At 55.9% G+C, this 23,749-nt stretch overlaps 2 protein-coding genes across 9 annotated transcripts in view; one reads left to right on the top strand and one right to left on the bottom strand.

Moving 5' to 3' along the window:
• The window catches only part of MAN2B2 (mannosidase alpha class 2B member 2), a 32,784-nt gene extending 26,624 nt beyond the window's left edge, over positions 1–6,160 (bottom strand). For 5 of the 8 annotated variants that reach the window (XM_077874886.1, XM_077874892.1, XM_077874885.1 and 2 more), the window contains exons 1-3: positions 4,727–4,927; positions 2,669–2,815; positions 113–218 (exon numbers count right to left, since the gene is read on the bottom strand). In XM_077874886.1, the coding sequence (XP_077731012.1) occupies positions 113–218; positions 2,669–2,815; positions 4,727–4,864 (391 nt within the window). In that variant the 5' untranslated portion in view covers positions 4,865–4,927. Of the gene's footprint in view, positions 1–112; positions 338–2,668; positions 2,816–4,726; positions 4,928–6,030 lie in introns of those variants that run through there. The other 3 variants (XM_077874901.1, XM_077874908.1, XM_077874912.1) reach the window with 3 other exon arrangements.
• Positions 6,161–9,349: 3,189 nt separating this feature from the next.
• On the top strand, positions 9,350–14,543 carry LOC144299336 (epididymis-specific alpha-mannosidase-like). The gene is made up of 6 exons (XM_077874882.1): positions 9,350–9,455; positions 9,535–9,727; positions 11,254–11,394; positions 11,969–12,081; positions 12,913–13,033; positions 14,083–14,543. Exons 1-6 carry the CDS (start codon positions 9,357–9,359, stop codon positions 14,238–14,240), a joined length of 825 nt encoding a protein of 274 aa, XP_077731008.1. The 5' UTR covers positions 9,350–9,356; the 3' UTR covers positions 14,241–14,543.
• Positions 14,544–23,749: the final 9,206 nt, after the last annotated feature.

The following is a 23,749-nucleotide window of genomic DNA, read 5'->3' as shown; positions in this document are numbered from 1 at the left end:
CTCAGGGTCCTGCTCAGAGGGGAAGACGGGGCTCAGACCTGGGCTCAGAAACCCAGTCCCAGTCTGATTGGAGGCCCCAGGAGACCCGGGGGATGGGGAAGGGGGACCTCACCTGTGAGCTGTAGGATCTGGTCATCAAAGTGGGCCACGGTCTCATCATGCATGACCTGGCCCCCGATGACAAACTCCAGGCGTCTCGTGGCCAGGAGATGGCGGACCTTGGTGACAAGCAGAGAGAACGAAGCCAGGATAGAACCCCACAGTAGGGCTGGATCTGTGGGGACATGCCTCCGGCGTCTCATGGTGTCCTCCATCAAAGTCCTGCCGTGCCTTCATTCTGCAAGAGCAGCAGGTCAGCACTGCCTCCCACCCCCCGCGCCAGCACCTGGCCCTTGGCTGTACTTGATCTCTGTTGTGTCCACCTCTGTCTCTACTTCTGTCTCTACATCCATGTCTACCTTTTTCTCTACCTCTGTTTCTACCTCCTTGTCTATCTTTTTCTGTCTCCATGTCTATATCTACATCTGTTACCTTTTCACTGTGGAAATAATTTGAAATTTCTGAAAGACTTGCAAGGAGTATGCAAGTGGCTCCCGGGTAATCTGAGTCCTTCCGCAGATTCGTTCACTGTCAACCTTCTTCACCTGTTTGCCGTAGCGCTCCCCCATCTCCTTGTAACCTGGGAGGGTTTTCTCTAAACCATTTGAAATTACCAGTTAGACATAGCAGCCTTGCGCCCAGGTCCTTCACTGTGCTTGTCAGGAGAGGGTGCTTATAACCACAGTGTAACATAGTGTAAGGCTCCACATAGGACATTTGACACGGATGCAACAGTGTAGCTAATCCAGTGTGAGAAGCAGAGCCGGCGCCCATGATTGCGAGGCTCCTCCTCGGGATTCCACAGGCTGCAGGGTGAAGAGCCCCCAGTTTGATTGGGGGGACTGACTCTCTGCTTTGCCTTCTCAGCTTTACTACCCTGGGCACGTCTCTAGCCTCCCTGACGTTCACGATCGGTGACTGCTCTGAAGGAAGGTGAATGGCAGGGAGGGGACCAGGTCCACAGCGTCCTCCCAGGTGTTCCCGTCCTGCATCATCTGGCCTGTCCACTCCGAGGAGGGGGAGGTCACTCCCATTTGCGCAGGCGGGCCCCCCCGCTCACAGCGTGCACCCCTGCCTCAGGCGGAGCCGGGTCCCAGGCTGCCTCCCTATGGGGTGAGGCCTCTGTGACCCTGCAGCCTGTGATGCCTCCTGCAGCCTGTGATGCCTCCTGCAGCCCACTAACTCAGGGACTGTGGCACCTGGGAGGGCAGCCAGCTGCGTGCCCGTGGGGCCAGGGGTCGGTGGGGTCGGTGACGCAGGAGGTGGGGTTAGGGCCCCTCCGGAGTGCTGAGGTCAGAAGTGACCCCATTCAGCACCAGCTGAGTGCTCGGTTGGCTTGCCAGGCTGACACTTTACACCAATCGCCACGAGGCTGATTAAAACCCAACCTGTCTATTGTGGACATTGCTGCTATAAACATCGGGGTGCAGGTGTCCACAATAGCCAGACTGTGGAAGGAGCCTCGGTGTCCATCGAAAGATGAACGGGTAAAGAAGATGTGGTCTATGTATACAATGGAATCTTCCTCAGCCATTAGAAACGACAAATACATAGAAGACGGGCTTGATTGAGCTCATAATATTTTTTGTAGAGTTTTTCCTGGCTGTGTTAAAACTCAGGCTGGTAAGCATTTCTCTGTTTAAAGTCCTACAAGGCAATTTGAAATAATTCATTCTTCTTACCCAACTTCTAAGTGGTCTTTTTCTTACCAAGCCAAGCCTAATATAATTGAGGGAAATGTCGAGGTGCTGGCTTAAGGCTGCACACTGACATCCGGATCATGTTCAAAGCCTTATTAACATTGTACCTAAAATGATAGGCCATTTTGCCTCACTTCCTTGCCAAAATAGCCATTTCTAAGTTAAGGAAATTTTGAGGTAGTCTTAACAGCATTCTTGTTGTATTTCATTTTAGATTGTAAGCTTGATGGCAGGGACACTATATTGTTAAATAAGCTTTTATATAGCAACCATTGCAGTATACTCTTGGTGCTTAATAAATGCTTATGATTATTAATAATAATAATAAAAAAAAAGAAACGACAAATACCCAGCATTTGCTTCGACGTGGATGGAGCTGGTGGGTATTATGCTGAGTGAAATGTCAATCAGAGAAGGACAAACATTATATGGTCTCATTCACTTGGGGAATATAAAAAATAGTGACAGGGAATAAAGGGGAAAGGAGAAAAAATGAGTGGGAAATATCAGAAAGGGAGACATAACATAAAAGACTCTTAACTCTAGGAAACGAACTAGGGGTGGGGGAAGGGGAGGTGGGCAGGGGGTGGGGGTGACTGGGTGGTGGGCACTGAGGGGGGCACTTGACGGGATGAGCACTGGGTGTTATTCTATATGTTGGCAAATTGAACACCAATAAAAAATACATTTATAAAAAAAACCAAAAGAAAACAAACAAAAAAACCCCCAACCTGTCCTGGGGGCAGGGTCTGAGCCCAAACCTGAGGTAACAAGCCTGGGAACCGCCCAGTGTGTCTGGGCCTGAGCTTCAAGCCACACAGCCCCTGGCACCCCACCCTCCCCCTGGAGGCCCCTGTAGGTGGGGGTACCTGGCGTTTCTGCCTGTAGGAGGCGATGCCATCCCACCACAGCCGGAAGTACTCCTGCTCCACCGCGATGAACCTGCGCTGCTTCTGGAGCATCAGCTGCTCCACCACCGTGGTATAGACGTTGGCAGCATAGGCCCGCAGGCTCTCCTGGGGAGGGGGCCGCCGTCACACCAGCCCTTGGGGAGGCTCCCGGACTCTTGGCCCCAAGGCTCCAGGAGCAAACTGCAGAGTGACATCGTGTCCCTGGGCCCCGCCACCCCCTGCAGGCATGCGCCCATGGCTCTTCCTCTGCTTCTCCCTCTGCTGTTCACTTGGAGGACCCCGGGTGCCCTGTAGGTGCTGGACACCCAGTGCCGGCTGGGCCTGAGAGGGCCTCATGACCCTCCCACCTCTGCTGAGATCCTGCTGTTCTTGGGACAGAGATGACGTTCCAGACCATGACACACGACGTGGGCGGAGGACGTGCCAGCCTGAACCAGGGATCAGGGACGGCTTCCCGAAGGGGCCCTTAGGGTGTGGAGACAGCGCAGTGCAGCCATGGAGTGACAGGGGAGGGGGTCCAGGGTGCCCTCGGGTCCTGCCTGGGCTGAGATGAGGGGAGCCGGTGTTGAGAACAGAAGTTGAAAGGAGCTGCCCCGGCCCCCTGGCTGGTCCTGGGCACCTGCCTGCCCACCTCCCCCCTCTGGCTGGGGGCTCCCAGGATGCAGCCGCACCTGTTTCTCATAGCTGTCTCCAGGCTGGCACACGGCAGTGCCCAGACCTGCTCCTTGAAAGGAGTGAATAAGGGCAGTCCCCGTGGCTCAGCGGTTTGGCACCGCCTTCGGCCTGGGGTGTGATCCTGTAGACCCTAGATCGAGTCCCACGTCCGGCTCCCTGCATGGAGCCTGCTTCTCCCTCTGCCTGTGTCTCTCTCACTCTCTATCTCTAATAAATAAATAAAATCTTAAAAAAAAAAAAAAAGGAGTTAATGAGCCTGGGCTGAGAGGCTTCAGGAGTGGGTGGTGGGGGTCATTCCTGGGTGCCCTCAGGCAAGTCACCAACCCCCTCTGGGCCTCAGTTTCCTCCTCTGTAACTGAGGGGTGCAAGCTCGTTCCCCCCCTTTAGCCATCTCCAAGGGCCCACGAGTGTCCCCCAGAGGCTGCCCAGTGAGTCCAGGACCAGGTTCCCCCACTGCCCAGAGTCACATCCTGCTGCTGCTTCTCTCTCCTGATGAGTCCAGCTGCCCACTTAGCAACGACCTCAGAAAGTTACCAGATCCCTAATCCCAGAGACTGTTTGTTCTCTACTGGGTTTCCTGCCTCTTCCCACAAAAGAGCTGGAGGTAGCCTGGGTGACAATATTCAGTCACCAGCCCAGATTCCTGGACAAATCTGAGGCTGTTCCCTCTCCTTTTCCATCATTCATCATTCATTCCTTCATTCCTTCATTCAGTGATTCCTGGTGTCCCTCTTGTGTCTGAAATGTATGGAGTGTCAGGAAATAAAATGAACCAACCTGTGCCCTGTGAAGCTAGCCTTTAGTGGGGATAAGGACTGTCCACTAGCCCTCAAGTAATGTGGCAGGAAAGGAGGATGGGGAAGGAAATAGGGCACAGACAGGGATGCCAGGAAGCCTGGCCAGGAAGCACCTTTTGTGGAGCCCCCCCAAAGGATGGGGCAGATTGAGTCCTGCAGGTGTGTGGAAGGATAGCCTTCTGGGCAGAGGAAAAACCAGTGCAAAGGGTGGGAGGCCTGTGCCATCCTACGGAAGGGGGACGCGGAGGCTCCAAAATGGGACACAGTCCACCCAGGGTGCCCCAGTGTCGCACTGGGACCATGGCCTGAGTCAGGTCCCCGCCTCTTCATCCCACTTTCCTTGGCACGGATGGGGACACTGAAGCCAGAGAACAGCAGCACCGAGCCCTGGTCAGTGTCCTCTGTCTCCAGCAGAGTCAGGACTCACACAGGCTGGTCCCCCCCCAGGTGGCAGCTGACCCCAGGCTTTGAACCACACTGGGATCTGGCAGGAGAAGGAGGCTGAGCTCCAGGTGCGTGTGGGAAGCAGCGACCAGGCACCTACCTGCACCGTGTAGATCCAGCCCACGTCCATGTGACTGTGGGGCACCACGAACACCCTGATGGGGCTCACAGGCTGAGCCACCAGGAACCGCAGCAGCAGCAGCTGTGTGAGCACGGGGAGCCAGCAGACCGACCACATGCTGCTGCCAGGGGAGCCGGGGGCTGCTCTGGCTGTCCCTGCAGGCCACCAGGGACGGGTCCCCTAGACAGACAGCAGGGATCAGCACACTTGGGGGAGGAGCTGACAGGAACAGGAGGAGCAGGGCCAGCAGAGGTGCTGCTGTCACCTGAGTTAGGCCAGGGGTGGCACATGGACACCAACTTTCCTGCTCCGCCCTCCCCTCCAGTCCTGTCCACGCTTCCACTTCTTTTCTTTTTTTTATGATATTAATTATTTATTCATGAGGGACACACAGAGAAAGACACATAGGCAGAGGTTCCCTGCAAAGAGCCCAATGCAGGACTTGATCTGAGGACCCCGAGATCACACCCGGAGCCAAAGGCAGATGCTCACCCATTGAGTCACCCAGGTGCCCCAATAATGTCCACATCTAAGCAGAATCCCAAGCCCCAGGGCGGCTCTCCCGGGATGCTTCCCCCCTTGGAACCCTACCTCTAGGAAGTCAGCCTCCATACCCAGGTCCCTGTAGCAGCTCTGAAGGGGCCACACAGAGAGGGGCTAAGGCGTCCCACCCACAGCCTGGACTGGCTCTGCAGCCACCCCTCCTGACCCTGCCCCCATCCAGCTGCAAGAGTCCTTACTGGAAGATGCTCATGAAGGATGCGGAGCCAGACTCACCCAGCTGCATCACTCCTGAATTCCTCACCCCAGAAAGTCTGGTGCTGATTTAAGTTGCGGTCCTCAAAGCACTAGGAATCCCGTCTCCCCAGCGTCCAGTCAATGACCAGAAGCCTCCTTGGGGAAGGGGGGGAGGAATGCTTCCAATAGGCCCCTGCCGGGCCCTGCAACTCCTTTATCCTAGGGACCTGGGGTCTCCTTCCATCTGTGGGTTTTGGGTTTGGAACCTGAGTCAGGCTGGCACCTGAGCAAGGGGTCTGGACGTTTCATCGGGATGGGTACCCTCAGTGTCTGGACCCAGTCATCCTGAGTGGCTCCTGAGACAACAGGCACAGGGGGTGTGTCACCTGTCTGTTCTTTCCCCCCAGGAGCGCCTTTCCCGTACCCTCCGCAGCTGGCAGTGGGTCCCGCTGCCATTCCGACCTCACTGGGTTCACGGGGACCGACCTGACCTTGCTTCTGGCTGCTGGGTGCTGGCCCCTGGGCTCTTATGTGTGTCCTCTTACCTGCAGAGCCCCCAGCACACCCAGTGCTGCCCTGGCCCCACTTCGTCGGCCGGGCTGGTTGGGGGCAGCCCATCTCCGAGCTCCCTGTGTGCTGTAGCTTGGTAAGACGAGTGTCCCTGGGCCTCCCGTGAGCACTGTCACCCGGAGGCTTCTCACCTCACACACTGTCCCCTGGGAGCCCATGCTCACCTGCCCAATCTCTGATCCCTCCCTCTCCCTCCAGAGGTCACGGTGGACCTGGCACCTCCTCTGCATGCAGAGTGGACGACTCTCTCTCCGCCGCCTCCCCAAGCTTGGTCCGCAGTGGGTGAGCACGGTCTACTGGAGCTGCCGTCACAAGATACCACAGCATGGAGCTCCAGCTCCAGACATAATTTGTCAGGGTTGCAGGCTGGGTGCCCCCAGGGCTGGGGAGAGCATGGGGGCCGCTTGGGTGCCATCCTCTGAACGCCGGCTCTCCCTGACGAGGGAGCTGGCCTTCCCTGCAGACGAGGCTGCAGAGTAGGAGCAGAACTCTCTGGGAACAGGCCCTGGAATGCTCAGCCTCAGGAGGCTATTTTGGTTTCTGGATTCTGTGACTTCTGTGACATCTGTCCCTGGTCACCAACAGTTTTCTGGAGAAAGCCGGCATGAGCCGTGTTTTCCGTGCTCCAGTGAGATGCCCCTAGATGCTGCACAGTTGAGTCAAAGCCCCGGGAAAAGCACACACGGTGCTGGGTGCTCCCTGGGGGCAACGTTAATGTGTGCCCAGTGCCACACATGGGTCCTCTGGCCTGTGCCCCCGAACCGGGCCCCCGCACCCACTAGGTGCCCAGGACTTGTTCTGGGTGATCTAGAAAAAGGAACGTTCTGAACTTCCTTTGTTGGTCTGTAGGAGGTTGTGGGATAGGTGCACCTGCACCATCTCCCAATTAATCCCTGTGACTTCAGTGTTATCTGTGCTCTGCAGCAGCTGGGACAGGCCTGGAGGCTCTGGCAGTCTGTTGGTCAAAGTGCCTGGGGGCTGCCGCCAGTGCCACTGACTTTCTGGGCCACAGCCTCGATCCTGGAAACCTCTTGCCCCCAACCTTCTGTAACTCCCAGTGTCTCCCCTCCAGAGCCTGATCCTCTGCCTGAGTTTTAGAGCCTTTCAGATTTCTTCACCCTGCCTTTCTGGCCTCACCCCCCACCCCCTGGACTCCATTCCTTCCGGCAGCTGCTGTTGGGCCCCACTGCTCCCCATCCTCATGACCCGTTCCCTCTGCCGTGTTCTGGCTGCTGTGGTTCATCCGGCTGCAGTGAGCCAGCTTCCCCCCTCCACCAGTGCTGCCTGGCCACATTCTCCCAGCACTTCCAGCCTTTCCCGCCCCAGGCCCTTTGTCCATGTCATTCCCTGGCTGGGAAGCAGCACTTTCCCTCTCTGTCTTGCTGAAAGGCTCACAGAGACCCCTTCATGGCCTCTCACTCCTGCTCCATAGCATTCACTCTGTTTATAAATCCCTATTATGTGTGTGTGGTTCACATCATCCTCACCCACAGCTCTGCCCGCCATGAGGCTTTGTAGGGCCGCCTCAGGATTCAAACCTGAATGAGGCACTTTCTCCTGGCACTTTCTCCCCGAAGTGCACGTGAAGGTGATTGTATGACATGGCCGTGACCCCTGTTCCCTGGAGGATCTAGGTGGTCTCCAGTGTGCAAGGTATGAAGTTCAGTCCAGTACACCTCCCAACCCCACCTCTTACCTGCTGCAGGAGCACCAACCAGTCCACTAGGTGCTCAGAGAGATGGGCTTCCCCAACCGGCCCAGCCAACGAAGTGGGGCCAGGGCAGCACTGGGTGTGCTGGGGGCTCTGCAGGTAAGAGGACACACATAAGAGCCCAGGGGCCGGCATGCAGCAGCCAGAAGCAAGGTCAGGTCAGTCCCCGTGAACCCAGTGAGGTCGGAATGGCAGCGGGACCCACTGCCAGCTGCAGAGGGTATGGGAAAGGTGCTCCTTGGGGGAAAGAACGGACAGGTGACACATACCTGTGCCTGTTGTCTCAGGAGCCACTCAGGATGGCTGGGTCCAAACACTGAGGGTACCCATCCTGATGAAACGTCCAACCCCTGAAGGCAGCTCTCCACAGCCCTACAGCCACAGAGCATGAGGAAGTCCCCTGCCGTGGGGTCCATCACAATTCTGTCCTCATCACTCCAAAGATCCTCTTGAGAGAGGATGTGGCAGGTGGGAGGACGGCCCAGTAGCCAACATAGGGGGTGTGGGGAGCACCTGGAACCAGGGAGGGCCAGACAACTTCTGAGCCTACCTGGTCAGGACATGGAGGGCAGAGGCCTCAGGCTAGCCTTGGGATGGTTCTGAGTCAGGCCTCGTCCTCCAGCTGGACAGTGCTTGCTGGACCAGCCCCACCTGAAATTCCCTGTGTGCACCCTTGCACTGGACCGTCCCTGTCCCTGTCTGTGCCTCGGTTTCCTCTTGTGGAAAATGAACGCCTCGTGTGGGGTGTTCTGAGATTCAGGTTGAGTGTGCCTGACCCATCCCAGGTGCTGTGGCAGAGACTTTCCCTGGCAGCTTCTTCCAAGCGCTGAGCATGGCCCGAAGCCAGATGGGCTCCCACGTCCTAGGCCTCTGGCCCTGTGATCCTGGGCGAGCTGGGCCGGCCTCCCTATGACTCCCTGCAGACCCGAGAAAGGGAACAAACCCAGGGCTGTGAGGGTCAGGGGGGACAATCCAGGTGAAGCCCCCGCTGGGGGCCTCCTGTGCCCTCAATAATCAGTTCTTTTTCCTCCTGAGGGGACCCAGAGGCATGTGTCCCCACCCTCCTCAGCTTCTGAGCTCAGGTCCGTTCGTCCCTACCTGCTAGCCCTCACGGGCTGTGCAGGGGCTGCTGACAGTTCCCATGGGTCCACCCGGGACATCTGGCTCCAGCAGAGCACTGACCTGGGGACAGGGGCCGCTCTCCCAGAACACACATGGCCCTTTCTCTCTGGAGCAACTCTCCACCCAGCTCCCCTATCAGGCTGGACCCCACACACCCCCTCCTCACTCCTGCAGGACTGTGCACAGTGTGTCTTTGGGTCCTTTGTACTGGTGGGGAAACCGAGCTTGAGTGGGCTTAGTCCCCAGCTCATATGGTCAGAAGCAGTGGAGCTGGATTGGAGTGACAGTCTGTTGGTGTCCAACATCAGAGCCTCTAACCTCTGTCTCCCTTCTCCACCCTGAGCTGGTGCTCTGTGCGTGGGGTGGAGGGTGTGGGGTGGCCGGAGGGGGACCCGGACCGAGAGGCCTTCCTGTCCTCTTCCACGACCGCCAGCCTGGCAATGTTTGTGTCCACAGAATTACTACCCCATGGCTCAGTCCGCCTTCACTGAGGACGGCAGAAGCAGGCTGGTGCTGCTGTCCAAGCAGGCACACGGCGTGTCCAGCCAAGAGAACGGGCAGGTGGAGGTAGGAAGTGGGCCCTGCTGGTCACCCAGGGGTGGGAGCAGGTGGACAGGGGGGCCGGTCAGACAGCTCTTCCCTGCAGGTCATGCTCCATCGCCGGCTTTGGAACAATTTTGATTGGGCTCTGGATTATGATCTCACCCTGAATGACACCTCCACTGTCTACCCTGTGCTCTGGCTCCTGCTGGGACCCCAGTCTCTCACCAGCCGCCTGCGTCAGAGGTGTGGGCTAGCGCTGCAGCACGCACCCGTAGTGCTATTAAGAGAGCTGAATGGTAAGGGAGTGTTCACCCCAGAATGAGCCCCCCTGGCTGGGATGGACCTGGGGACCGTGTGGGCCACCATGATCTGGAAACTTTGATCAGAAAGGAGCTCAGGGGTCTCTGATTCAAGCCTTTGTTTAATGTGTGGGCAAAGTGTGTGCAAATACTTTCAGGCTTCACCCAAGCTTATACATGGAGTAGCGAGCACTTCTGAGAATCACAGATTCCGCTTTGTATCCTCTCCCTGAGTATCCCTCACTTTCTGCTCTGATGACTCGTTATCTTCCATAATATGACATGTATGGCTCGATGGCTTCACCCCTAGTAGATCAACATTAAAAGACTTGTTTTATTTGATTCTGGGTGTGCTGTCACCAGGCAAGGTTAGTTCAAGTTCATGGTCTGATGTGCAAAATTCATGCATTGCCTCCACTCAAAATTCGTTGGTTTTTTTTTTAAGACTTTATTTATTTATTCATGATAGACACATAGAGAGAGGCAGAGACAGGCAGAGGGAGAAGCAGGCTCCCTGCGGGGACCCTAATGTGGAACTTATACCCAGGACACTGGGATTCACGCCCTGATCCAAAGGCAGATGTTCAACCATTGAGCCACCCAGGGGTCCCTCGGTCAGACTTCTTCAGATTTAAAACCGCCTATGTCTTTACAGAAATAATTGAAGATGAGAAACAATAAGTAATGATCATGTGTAAATATGGTACTCTGCAGCAGCTTTTAAAGAATGAATCATTTAGATACAGTTCGTATCCTTCCCTTAATCCTTGAACTGTTCCTCTCTACTCACTTGAGAGGTTTGGAAGAGAATGTGGTTATGATTTATCCTTGTTTCAGTTTTAGAGCAGGACCCTCCCAGGGCTGTAGAAGCGGGCAGGCTGCTGCTCACACGTGCACAAAACACGGGCTGAGTGCCTGCTGTGTGCTGCACACTGAGGATGGGCAAGGGCCAGGCCTCTCCTGCAGGATTTCTCCTGAGCTATGGGCTGGGGGGCCATGCTCATACAGATCCAGGCTTCAGGGAGCAGAGGCAGTGGGACTGGGCAAGGGACAGGTCCTCTCCTGGACGGAGGGCCTTGGGTGCTTCTGAGCAGGGGACCAAGGATGACTTAACAAGGGAGGAGCTGGCATCCTAGACCTTGAATTGAAACCGAGGCTCTGTGTGAACCTGCCCTGTGATCTAGAACAAACCACATCACCTCTCTGGGCGGTCGTCTCCCCATCTGTACTTGGAAACAGCTGACCTAGAGATTCAGGATCCTTCCAACTCTTAGACTCTGTGGTGTGGGCCCCTGGCCGTGTGGGAGGGAAGGCATTCAGGTGGAAGGATGCCGTGGGCAAAGGCTAGACGGGGGTGCCCGAGGCGCTTGGACCAGCAGGGGCTTCAGGCTGTCCTCCCTCAGGGGCACGAGTTGGCAGGAGCCGGATTGCCCGGAATGGGGGCCAGAGTGTGCACAGCTCCCGGTGCCAGGAGGAGGCGCGGGGCCCAATCCTCGTCCTGGCTCTGTGTGTCTGCCCTGCAGAGTCTGCCCAGATTGTTCCAGGCCCCCAGCGGCAGCAAGAAGCCGTGACCCTGCCCCCAAGTCTTCACCTGCAGATCCTGAGCATCCCGGGCTGGAACTACAGCTCCAACCACACGGAGCACCTGCAGGATCTCCAGAAACGTGAGCCGGGTGTCCAGGGAACCAGAGTCACTCCTCCTTCCCCATGTCAACCTGGCCCCACACCCATCACCGGACAAAGTGGGCTCCTCTCAGAGCTGTCCTGGCTCTGCATGGTCCCCTGTTCCCCTTATCTGCCCAATGGGGAGACCCAGGCCCACAGAGAGGCAGTGGGGGGACCGGGGTCCCTCAGTAGGCAGGACACCCAGTCGGCAGGGCCCCAGAGGAGGACCTGTCCACACCCAGGCTCTGAGGATCCCTTCTATCCCCACCACCAAACCCCAACCATCGTCCACCTTTGCCGGATGCTCAGCCTGCTGTGGAGTCTGCTTCCTCAGGGACTCCTCCTGGAGCCCGGAACAACTGAGTCCCACTCATCCTCTGAACTCAGGAAGCCTGACTATCCGGGGCTTCCATTCATTCACTGAACAACTGTCTCCTGTGCCAGGAGGTGGGTAATCAGCAGAGACGATGGTAGGCAAGGACCCTGGACTCACAGAGTTCTCAGACTAGACAGGGAAGCCGCCAAGTCAAGTGCTGGCCCTGACAAACAATGTGGGTGTTTCTATCCCTGAAGGCCATCGAGGGAAGGCCAAGGCTGACCTTTGCCATGTCCTGCTGCGGCTCCACCACCTGTATGAGGAAGGCAAGGACCCGGTCCTGTCTCAGCCAGTGAAGGTCAATCTGCAGGTAAGTGCCCTCAGACCTGGGACAGGCTTCCTGGCTGTGGCCTGAAGCCCCAGCAGAGACACTAGCCCAGTTGAAAATCCCCTCTGGCAAGACATGGGCAAAGAGATGGCTGTGGGAGCTCTGGCTCAACCTGGAGTGGGTGCTGTTGGGGGCGCAGGGGCACCTCACCCCCCTCTTCCTGCATTCATGCTGTTTCTCCTTCCTCTACTCCCTTCCTGGGGCACATTGTCCTGCTGCCGGCCTTGGTCAGCCTGCTGGCTCTTTGCTTTTGCTCATCCCTGTGGTCACCCGCCTCACGGGCCTCTCAAGCAGATATATCCGCAGAAGCTGGGAAGGCAGAGGCAATAAGGGCTGTGCCCCCTTGTGCTTTCTCCTCCTTTCAATGCCAGGAAGCTTCTCCAGAACCTTCCCATCTCCTGGACAGCAGAGGGTCCCTTCTTTCAGGCCAGAATGGGCCACCTCCCTCCCTCCCTGCACAGGAGGCTGGGTCTGTGCTTACTTGGCACAGGGGAGGGATAAGGATGCCTGGCCTCATCCCTGGGGCCGCCCGCTGAGCCATACCAGAAAGAAGGGGTCTGGATGCAGGAGGCAGCTCCTGTGTCCACCACCCCCAAGTGTGCTCTTCCAGGACAGTGCCAGGGGAAGCATGCTGATCCCGGCCAGTGTCCTCATCTCTAAAATGGGGACACAGTTCCTGTCTGGGGATCTGCAGTAAGAATTAAGGAGGAAGTGTGTTGTGCCCAGGGTGAGACTGCCCCCCCTACTCCTGCTTTACCTGCTCTGATCTGGGGCTCGGGGTAGCTCACCCTCTCTGTGCTCCTGTCTCTGCAGGCTGTGCTGCAGGGGCTGGGGTCCGTGGGGGCGGTGGAGGAGCGCTCACTGACAGGGACCTGGGATGGGAACACACTACACCGCTGGAGCTGGAGGACACAGGAGCCTCCCCACCACAGAGGTTTGGGAGCCCCTGATTCAGGCCTTGCCTGGGTATCCCAGCAGCCCGCAGCCTGGCTCAGAGGTTGGGCTGACCTGTTAGATCCAGCTCTGCCCCTTATGGCCCTTGGGACCTTGAGCAGACTCCTTAGCTTCTCTGAATCTGCCCCCTCCTGTATCTACCACAGGTCAGTGCGTGGGTGAACACCCGCATGTGTGTCTGCAGACCACACCCTCTGCCTCTGTCCTGGCTGAGTCCTGACCTGGCAAGCATATTCCAGGGGGTTCTGACACCTATCATGTTATGCCTCATGCTGCACACACACTGTCAGCTCCTGGGGACCACAGGCAGCCTCATGCTTCCCAGTCTTTTCCATGATGTTCCTTCTGCCTGCATGGCCCTTGTCCCTTTTCCTCTGATCTGCTCCTACTCAAGCTTCTATGAAATCCAGTGCTGGATCAGGGTCCTCCCTGCTGTCCTCTCCCCCTCTTTCCTGTTTGCTGTGGATCTTCTCTGTGCACTGCACACAGCATAGTGTCATCTACATTGCTGGACACGTAGTCACGTGGATGGATGGATGGATGATAGATGTAAAGAAGAATGTATGTATGGATCGATGAGTATGGACGTGTGAGTGTTTGAATGAGTGAAAGGAAGAATGGATTCATGGATGGACTAATGAATCATGGATGCATGGATGGTTGGACGGGTGGGTGGATGAATGTATGAAATTTCCCTCTGAAGGTTGAATTTAGTGGAACCCAGTAATACAAAGAGCAGGCCCCACCAGATGACCTGAGGGAGAAAGCTTAGGCATTGAGTGCTATACCCTATGGGGAATGAGGCCATGTATGGCCAGGACTACTTACACATTACCCTCATGGGAAGGCAAGAATGCAAGGGGTCCATGGCAGTGGGAGTCTCCACAGGAAGGGGGCACCCAAGAGCCTTCATGATGGATCCATAACAGAGTGGAGGCAGGTGCGGTATATGAGGGGGTTGTTGGGTGGAAACGTCCTGCGGAAGCAGGTAGCTCTAAGGTCTAAGGACAGACATCTCTGCTCCCCTAGGCAGCTCCAGATCTCACTCAACACCCCTGCAAGGCACCAAGGTCACCATGTACCTGAAGAAAATCCGGACATCATTCATCCACTTTCATAGCAGTAAGCCCAGGGCAGACTCTGAGGCCCCAGGGACCCCAAGAAAAAGAAGACGACCTAAGACATGAAAAAAGCATGCATGGAGGGATGGGGGATGAACAGCTGTCCATCTGATAGGCTAATGTAGAAAATGGTCAGATTAGGGGCTCATTGTGCTTTAAGTAAAAATTGTTTTATAGGAATGCCTAGGTGGCTCAGTGGTTGAGTGTCTGTCTTTGGCTTATGGTGTGATCCCTGGTCCAGGGATTGAGTCCTCCGTCAGGCTCCCCGGGGGGAGCCTGCTTCTCTTTCTGTCTACATCTTTGCCTCTCTCTATGTGTCCATCATGAATAAATAAATAAATCTTTAAATAAAAATTGCATTATACAGACCCACACAGTCTCCTTGGGCACTAGAGCCTGTCTCTGTGATCCCACCACCTGGATGATGTCTGCCCACACACTCACACTCCCCATGCATGTGCAGGAGTCTTCAGAAAGCTCCCATAAGGCAGTGAAATACCCAGCATGACAGCAAAGGCACCTGCCACACAGACCCCATCCCTTCTCACTCAGGTCACCAGTGTTACGTGCGGGCCTACTGTGTGGCTAATGATGGGGTGGGAGGGGTGGGTACTGCAAGGGCCTTCAGAGCCTGTGGGTAGCATGGGGGCCTGGTGTCCATTCAGGATGGAAAGTTACCCCCAGTCCCGGGCAGGAGTCATGCAAAGAGCAGGCTGACCTGAGTCCTGAGCCCCACAGACTGGGTGCTGAGACCAGGTGGCAGGATCTGCGGGGTATTTCTTTTTTTTTTTTTTTTTTTTTTGTATATTTTATTGGTGTTTAATTTACTAACATACAGAATAACACCCAGTGCCCGTCACCCATTCACTCCCACCCCCCGCCCTCCTCCCCTTCTACCACCCCTAGTTTCTGCGGGGTATTTCTGTTCTCACTTCAGGGCTTCTGCGTGGTCCTCCATGGTCTATATTGGAAATGGTGCAAGTACCCAGTCCCATGTGACCCTCTCCTAGGACAGGGACCTGGGGTGGGAGTCGGAGCCTGAAGGGGATTCCCCACACTTTCAGCTGCATGGACCATGGACTCCAAGCTTCATGTGACGGATGGTCCAGTGGAACTGGACTGTCCTTTGTCATCACAGCCATCCTTAGGCACCCTTCCCATGTACCCCATTGCCATTCTTGTGTGTCAGGCTCTGTCCTAGGCACCTGATATGATCTGGAAGCCTCTAGCATGCTGTGTGGTCTGGGTTCTTGACTCTGTCAGCGTGATCCATAACTTTCCCTGCCCCCTTTGCTGGGCTCCACCACTCACTCCACCTTGGGTCCCATTCTTCTCTGCTTCCTCCACCTTAGCCTTCTCCTGGTTCCTCTGGGTGTCCCACCCCAGAGGCTTCGCCAGTGGTGTTCCCTCTGCCTGGAAACTCCTACCAGGTGGCCTGCATCCCTCTGTCCCAGACTTCATTCAGGTCTCAGCCCCAGGTCACCTTCTCCTCTGACCACTCTGTGGCAGGTGTCACCAGGACTGCCCTCTCCCCTGCCAGTCTCCTCCCCTTCCGGGCTTTGCCTTCCTTCACAGCCTTGCCCTTTGCTGTCATGGCTGCGATCATCTGTTTCCTACCACTGGATGTGTGCCTCACAGAGGAGGAAGCTTCTGGTTTTCCCCCTTGTATCCCTAGGCTGGAAGCAGACGTAGGCACACGTGGCCTTGATCAATGTTTAATTCCTGAATCAAAGCTGCAGGGACGAAGGTTGTCTATGGTGTCTGCTTGGAGGAGAATGAAGAGGGGGAGATGGAGTCACCCTGACCCCACTGACCTTGTGCATCCAGGGTAGTTGACCTGGGACTGACCATCACGTGGAAGGGCCCATCCCCCAGGGACCCTCTGCCCTGGGGCCCCTCAGCCCAGCCCCAGCCTTCCCCAGGAGGGGCCCCATGTGCAGTGTCAAGGCTTTGGGTGATGAGGTCAGTCATCTATAGTGAGCCCTGGGGTGTGTTGGGGCCTTACAACCCCCCCACCTTACAGTAGCCCAAGGGCCCTGCATGGCCCTCACCCTGAGGGCACTCAGGGTTGATGGTTCAAAAGCCATGACATGGGGACAGATTGATCTGATCTGAGGATAATCTGAAATCTTGCAAGGACCCTAGGGAGCTGGGTGTCCCTGGTAATAAAAGCTGACATGGGAGATCCAGTCACATCAGCCAAGGCTGCCCGGAGGGCGCCGCACACCTGCTCCCGGCCTCCTGCAGCCCGAGCTGGGCTGAGAGGCTGATATGCAGCACCGGGACCTTTACAACTCTGGGGGGAGAAGTAGGAGTTTGATCCAAGGCTTCTTTTAAGCTGGAATATTAACCATGAATTATTCAGTGATCTGGATCCGGTTTTCTGGCAAACGTAAGCCTCACTCTGCTCCCTCTTGCCCTGTGACAGGGATGCTGCTCTCTGATCTGATGCATTAACCCAGCTGCTGCCATAAAATATACGTGGCTGGTTCTGGAACAGACAAAACGAATACCCACTGGGTCTTTGAACTGCAGGCAAGGAGCTGGAATTTGTGTCCCTTCCCCTCAGGTACATACACGCTGAAGGACACCCTCAGATCACCAGAGCTCGCTCTTGGGATGGGCAGTGCAGGTCAGCTGAGGTCCCCCCGGAAGGATTGATCAAGCCCCTACAGGAGTCACATGGGCTCATGTATGTCAGCACCATGAACCCTCATGACGCTTTGAGCTCTTCATTCAGTAGGAGGCTCTCCCCTGGCTCTGGGCTCACCTCCAGAAAGAGAAGCCAGCGGGGAAGATCTGTGGTCCTGGCCATTGTCAAGGAGGCCGGTCCTTGGCCCCTTTCACAGATGAGGAAGAAGAGGCTTAGGGTGCCCCAGGGGACTGTGAAGTCACTCCTTCCCTTTTCACTGGCCCCCAAATGCTCCTGAAGGCTGGAATCTGGCCTCTAGAGTGGAAGTGGCACATCTGCTCTAGGCACTCCCCGAGGCGGGTTTCATCATGTAAGCTTCCTTGTCTATAAAACAGTGAGAAAGGATGGGATCTGATGTGGCTTAGAAAGCCAGTAGGAATTGTCAAGAGACATTCCCTGTTTCCATGTCTCTGTCTCCTTCCTGGGTGGCAAGGCAGCAGAGCTGGCTCAGCCTATGTTAGCCAAGAGTTACTGGGCCAAGTAGAGAAGGCCTGGGGTGTGGTGCCTGCTGAAACTACCTCCTTGTGGCATCAGAAACACATGTACCCAGCAGCCCCCGGGCCCTGTCCATCTACTGAGGAGCCATGCTGACAGCTCCCACTGCCTGCCACTAGGCCTACACTTGTACAGAGCTCGATGCTCTGTCTGCCCCCATAAGTGAGCCTGTCCACCCCCAGGGCCCACTCACACCTGGGAACTTGAGGGTGCGGGACAGGGTAGGGGTGCTCTCAGGACGGGAGGGGTGTCCTGGGGAAGCTCTGGAGACAGATGCAGGGGGAAGTGTGAAGGATTAGGAGTCTCAGACCTGGGTTCTTTTGCCCCTGCTCCAAATATTGGCTGCAGGGTCTGGGTCAAACCTTCCTGGTTCTGTGTCTGGTCTCCAGAGCAAGGGTCAGCGGTGATGGGGAGAGCCCCAGCTGTGATTGGGGTTGGGTTCACTATGAACAGCTACAGGACTTTGACCTTCCTGGGCCCTTTTGTTTTGGGTCTTGCCCCAGCCTGAGCAACCAGCAGGCTTAGCTGTTGGACCCAGTGGGAGAAACATGGTGCGGGAGGGAGCTTTAAATGGGGTTGGGGGGTGACAGGCTGGAGCAGTGCACCATGAATAGACTGGAGAAGGCTCAGAAATAATAAGTCTTTGTTCTTAGAGCTCACTAGCCCCAGTTGTCTGGAGTCCCCCGCTGGTTGGGCTCAGGGACCTTGTTGCTTTGTAGGAAGGGCAGAACCCAGTGAGAGCAAAGTCCTGGCCACTGCACAGTGATGGCTGGCTGGCTCCAGAGGCCGATGGACCTGGATGCATCCTAGGCTTTTCTCTAACCATGCCTCAGTTTCTCCATTTGCAACACAGCAGTAGCAGTGACTCCTACCTCATGGATAGCTCGTGGTGTACAGTGGTGCTCAGCTCATGGTGTATGGTGGTGCTCAGTAGGTACTGGCAGTTGTTGGGTGCGGGGTACAATGAGAGCAACAGTGGGCCACTGGAGGATGATTGACAGGAGCAAACACTGGCCCAGGAGTGTGTACAGCGGCCCAGTTCTGTCTGCAGCACTTCCACCTACTGAGTCGTATCAACAGGCAGGAGTGAAGAGCCTCAGAGGGCCAAGATGGGATTTGGGTTCCAAAGATAAAACTGATGTAGCTCCCCTCACCCCTGTAGGGCATGAAGGGGGGTGAAGAGAGAACCCAGGAAGCCAGATGAGCAGACTCCTACAGCGACCTCCGGGACGGGCCATTCTGTAGGATGTCCCTCGTCAGGGCTTTGAGGGGGGCTCGATGAATGGCACTCCCTTCCAAACCACCCAAGTGATCACACTCAATGAAGGTAGATGGGTGTTTCTGTTTGCTAGGACCACCACAGTAAAGCACCACGGGCAGGGGCATTACAGCAGACAGTTATTCTCTCACATTCTGGAGGCTGGAAGCCCGAGACCCAGGCATGGCAGGTTGGTCCCCTCCTAGGCCTGTCTCCTTGGCATGGAGATGACCGCCTTCTCCTTGTGTCTTCACACGGAGGTCCCTCCATGTGTCTGTGTCCTAATCCCCCTTTCTTATAAGGACACTAGTCAGATGGGATTAGAACCCACCGTAACAATCTCATCTTACCTTAATTACATCCAGGGGCCTATCTTTAAATACAGCCACCTTCTGAGATGCTGGGATTAGAGTTCCACGTATGAGTTTGGTGGGGACACACTTCAGCCCCTTACTGTGGGAAACTGAATGGCACCTCCCTAAGCAATGTGATATTGGAGAGCATGGCTTGGGTGCTTGGCAGCAAGAGGACCGGTATCCTGAATCCCTGAATCAAACTCACTCACCTCATCATGCCCAGGACCTCCGCTGTGGGCATGGCAGCACCCCTGCTCCCCACCCCACCAGCAGCTGTCCATCTGGTGCCCTAGAGGAGTGGAGCTGAACGCAGGCTTCCTCTGGGCCTGTTATTGCCGAGAGAGAGATGGTCAGGGCAGAGGCTGTTGTTCAGTGTCATCACTCCTGGGAAGAGGGAGCAGGGCGGGGGAGGCCAGGTCTTCACTAGGGAGCTCCTTTCATGTGCACAGAAACCTCGGGCCCGGGGTGGGGGGGCGGGGATGGGATAAGCGTGGTCCCTCATCACATGGTCAGTAGGACTGAAGTTTCTATGTACCTGGATGAGGAGTGTGCTGAGTGGGCCCAGTGAGAAGCTAGCGCCCGGGGTTAGAAGCCTGCAGGGGGCAGCAGTGGAGGGCACCCCTGCAAGAGCACTGCCCTGCAAGATGCCCTGCAAGAAGAGGGACATTCTGGCACACACAGCAGACACCAGAACAGGCACCGAGGATACGGTAACCTCCTGGAGGGAAGGACAGGAACAACTCCATGCAAGACTCCTCCAGAGGACACCAGAGACTTCCTTCCACAACCTCGCACCATGGCTTAACCCTTAAGAGGTTTATTCATTCCAACACCAAGAGGTCCAGGGGTCGTCCAGAGCTAGTGAGAAAGAAGCTCACTCACACCACAAGGCACCCTGCCTCTTGCCACCTTTCCACTCGGCCATGCTTAGTGCGCAGCCATTGTCCTCATGCATATAGCCTCATGGTGACAAAATGGCTGCTGCATCCCTGTGCTCCTGTTTTACAGGCAAGAAGAAGGAGGAAGGGATGAAGATCCTGAGGTTGGTTCATTTTATAGGACCTTTCTGGAAGACTCCTCCCCACCCCCCCAACAATCTTCACTTTTGTCTCATCTTAGCTGCAAAGGATGCTGGGCAGTTTTTAGACACCCCAAAGAAAATTGGGATCTTTGAGTAAGGAACCACTGGAGGAGGGATAGGGGTAAGAACTAAGGTTGTGCCACAGGTTTTATGACAATGTTATGGGTGTCAAAGCAAGTAAAGGAGCCACTCCCAGTGAGAGCAGGTGACCAGTGGATACCTCGAGTGAGTAGTGGTTTCCTGCTGGCTGAGCACAACCCACCACGTGTGAGGAGATGCAGAGATTGCACAGAGCCCTCAGGAGTTGTGCCGTGAAGGCTCCTGTGGCGTCTGTGTTCGGAACTGAGTGTTCTGTTAGCACGTTCGGATCCTGTGGGCACGAGGCTCCGAGTCAGGCAGGCTCCGGGCCAGCATAGCTCCGCCACGGATGCGGTGTGGCCTCCCGGCAGTCACCTAACCATTCTGAACCTCCTCTCCGAGATTTGTGCATTTCAGACTCTGCTCAGTGACGGAGATGAATTTGCTCTTCTCTTGAGTTTTGCCCCATCAGCACAAAGAGGTTTGCGCACCCTGGAGGTCCCCATGGTAATAAGAATAAAGACATTTCCAGAGGACTGGCTAGGAACCGGGCACATTCTAAAAACTTCACATGTTCTCAGCCAATCCTCACAAAATCCCTGCAAGGCAGGTGCTGTCATTACTCCCATTTTAAAGACGAGGAACTGGAAGCCCGGGGAGGACTTGTACGTTGCCCAGCATCCTCAGCCAGTATGTGGTGGAGGTGGGATTTTGACCACAGCCTGCAATCTCCTGCTCTCTTCTGCCTCCTGTGAGAGATGATAAGAGCATTTAATATTTGAGTAAAGATTTCAGGCTTTCAAATTGATTTTGTGGGCTTCTTTTTATTTAAACTTGTGCTTTTCCGAACAATCTTCTAATGTGGGCTCATTCTCCCCATTTCATGGATGAAGAAACTGAGTCTGGGTGAAATCAGCGTGTTTGTCAGAGGAAGGCTGTACCAGAGCATCGTCCAGAGGGTATGGAAGTGGGGTATACTTGGATTTCTCTTGCCAGCTGTGGGTCATTAAGAGTGTAACTTGCCTCAGGGAACCTGGTGGCTCAGTTGGTCAAGTGTCCAACTCTTGGTTTCGGCTCAGGTCATGATCTCAGGGTCATGGGATCAAGCCCTGGATCAGGCTCTGTGCTCAGCAGAGAATCTGTTTAAGATTCTCTCTCTCCCTCTCCCTCTGCCCCTACCCTCACTTGCTCTCGCTAAATAAATGGATAAAATCTTAAAAAAAAAAAAAAGAGAGAGAAATGTACCTTGCCTCTCTTGCCTCAGTTTCTCTGTGTGTACAATGCAGCTAGCTGATAAGACCAACGTTGAGGGTTGTTGGAAGGAATATGTGACCCACTGGAGGGGAGGCTCGGAGCCTCCCTGGCACATCATGGGCCTTCCCAATGCGGCAGCAGCACCTCCAGTCGGCAGGCTCCAAGTCCAGTGCTCTCCCATGCCCAGCCCACCCTACATCTTGCCGCAGCTCTGAAGTGGGGGTGAGGGCCCTGCTGGCAGAGGAGGGTGTGTGCCATCAGACCTGAATCATGATGCTCAACCAAATGTCCAGCTGGAGGCTCACTGTCAAGTGTCACTTGTTGGGGACTGGCTTGGCACTCTGGGACGGCCTTGTCACGATCTGCTTTGGGCAGCCCCTCACCTGTGTGTTAACTGCATTTCTCCTCCTGATGGTATTGGCGGGGTTGCCACTGATGTGGGACAGAAGCCACTCTACTCAGCACAGCAACTTGAGAAACCTTGTCCAGAGGAGGATGGACAGTGAGACGCTGACAGACAGACGTGCTCTTTCACTGGGATGCAGATGGTACCAGTCTCCACGGTAATGCCAGCCATTGACAGAGGGCTGCTGTGACCCCATTGGTCCCCAGGGCAATCTGTGACCCCTCCCCCAGGAGGCTCATCCCTGCAGGTTTCAGGGGCGAGGGCATGAACGTGTCTTTCAGGAGGGCCACTGTTCAGTCTGCTGCCAGCTTAGAGTCCTGCAGGTGTTCCGAGCCTCGAAGACTTGGGAGACCAGTCTCTTTTGCATCCCATTCCCTTCTGCCATCCCCTGAGCCTCAGGAAAGGGTGTCCTCAGAGGCATTTGTGCTGAGCTAGAGCTGCAGGTGTGGCAGGACACCCTCAGGTAGGCCAGACCGGGGCCAGGGCTGATGGGAGGCCCGACCAGTGCAGAAGTCTGAGGGCCAGATCAGGGGCTGGTCCAATGAGGGTCTTCCCTCTGCCCTTCCATCCAACTGCTCCAGGTAAGAGGTGGGGTCCTGGGGGGATGATGGACTGGAGCTGGGAACAAGGGAGGCCTTGGGGCAGGTCTTGAGACAGAGGTGAAGGGTTCTAGCCCAGGGCAGGGACAGAGGAGGCGAGGCTGAACTCTAGGGTCTTGGTGAGATGAGCAGTGGTGATGCCTTCTGCGGGGACAGGGGAAGGAAGAGCTGAGGAGGCCCAGGTGTGGGGAGGGACCGTTTGCTGTTCTGGACAGGTGAAGTCTAAGTTCCTGCCCGATGCCCATTGGATGCAGGTTTTGATTGCTGGTAGTGGAATCTGAGGAGGCTAAAATGCAACCTCTCAGCCCAGATATGGAGCCAATTAAAAGATAAGAGACAAAGCAGAAGTGACATCAAAATATTAGTCTTGTCGCCGAAAAAACTGGTAGTGGAAAATGTGGCTTACATCTGAGGATGAGGGGCTCCTCAGGCCGAGCCCCAGAATCTGCCAGACTCAGCCTGAGCCCAGGCAGCCCTGATGACCTGGCGGGCTCCCCGTGGGCAGGGAGGAGACTCAGCAGCCTGGGAGTCTCCAGAAGTGTGGGAGCTGTGGGTGGAGCCCCGTCCGCCTGACTTCCAAACCCACATGTTCAGCCGCTCCTGCCCCAGCCCAAGGCTGAGCTCAGCACAGCGGACACTAGTGGGGCAGGGTGTGTGGAAACTCTGGATGGAGGGAAGGAGGAGCATAGAGGGGGGGATGCGTTTCTGCAGGAGGGCTTTCTGGACAGCCCGAGAGCTCATTTCTTCTCTCTCTTGTGTCCCAGGGATGTAGACCAGCCACAGATGCTCTCAGAGCCCCCGCCTCCCCGTTTGCTAGATGAGGGCGCCATACACTCAGAGTCTGATCACAGTAGCACCCAGCATGGAAGGAGTGCTTGTGTCACATGCCACCTTCCTACTGTCCCTGGAAAGTTGTCACTTTTGCCATGTCCCAGAGGAGAGGGTGAGGTCCAGGGAGCTTGAGGACATTTTCTGGGCTCCCCGTAGCTACCAGTTTGCCCAGCCTGGCTTGGCTCCTAGGGCTGACTCTAGGGCTCCGCATTAGGCTGAGGTCAGATGGGTCACGTGTCCAGCATAGTGTCTACCCCTTAAGGCAGGTTCCCAGTGGTGATCCCTGAGGGTAGGGGTCACCAGAACAGGTCAGTCCTGCCCTCCACCCGGAGGCCCTGCCCCTTTCTGCCAGGTGGGCCACCTGGGGGTGGGGAAGGGTGCGTATGTGCATCAGTGTCTCTCGTCACCGGGGGCTGGCGAAGGGGAAGGCCACATAGAGTTATTTCTGGGTCTGTGGGGGCTGCTGGGGGAGCTAACTGCGGCAGGGCTTTTTAAAGAAAACTGTGCCTTGACTATAAATAGCCC

This window comes from Canis aureus, chromosome 2 (assembly GCF_053574225.1).
Source record: "Canis aureus isolate CA01 chromosome 2, VMU_Caureus_v.1.0, whole genome shotgun sequence".
NCBI lineage: Eukaryota > Metazoa > Chordata > Mammalia > Carnivora > Canidae > Canis > Canis aureus.
This window is presented reverse-complemented; position numbering and strand designations above follow the sequence as displayed.

What these genes read in the sequence shown, in the direction of transcription:
- LOC144299336 (XM_077874882.1), top strand. Translation starts at nt 9,357, where the DNA reads ATGGCTCAGTCCGCCTTCACTGAGGACGGCAGAAGCAGGCTGGTGCTG. An exon ending in AAGAGAACGGGCAGGTGGAG is followed by an intron (nt 9,456 to 9,534) that starts GTAGGAAGTGGG and finishes TCTTCCCTGCAG; the next exon opens with GTCATGCTCCATCGCCGGCT. An exon ending in GGAGCCTCCCCACCACAGAG is followed by an intron (nt 13,034 to 14,082) that starts GTTTGGGAGCCC and finishes CTGCTCCCCTAG; the next exon opens with GCAGCTCCAGATCTCACTCA.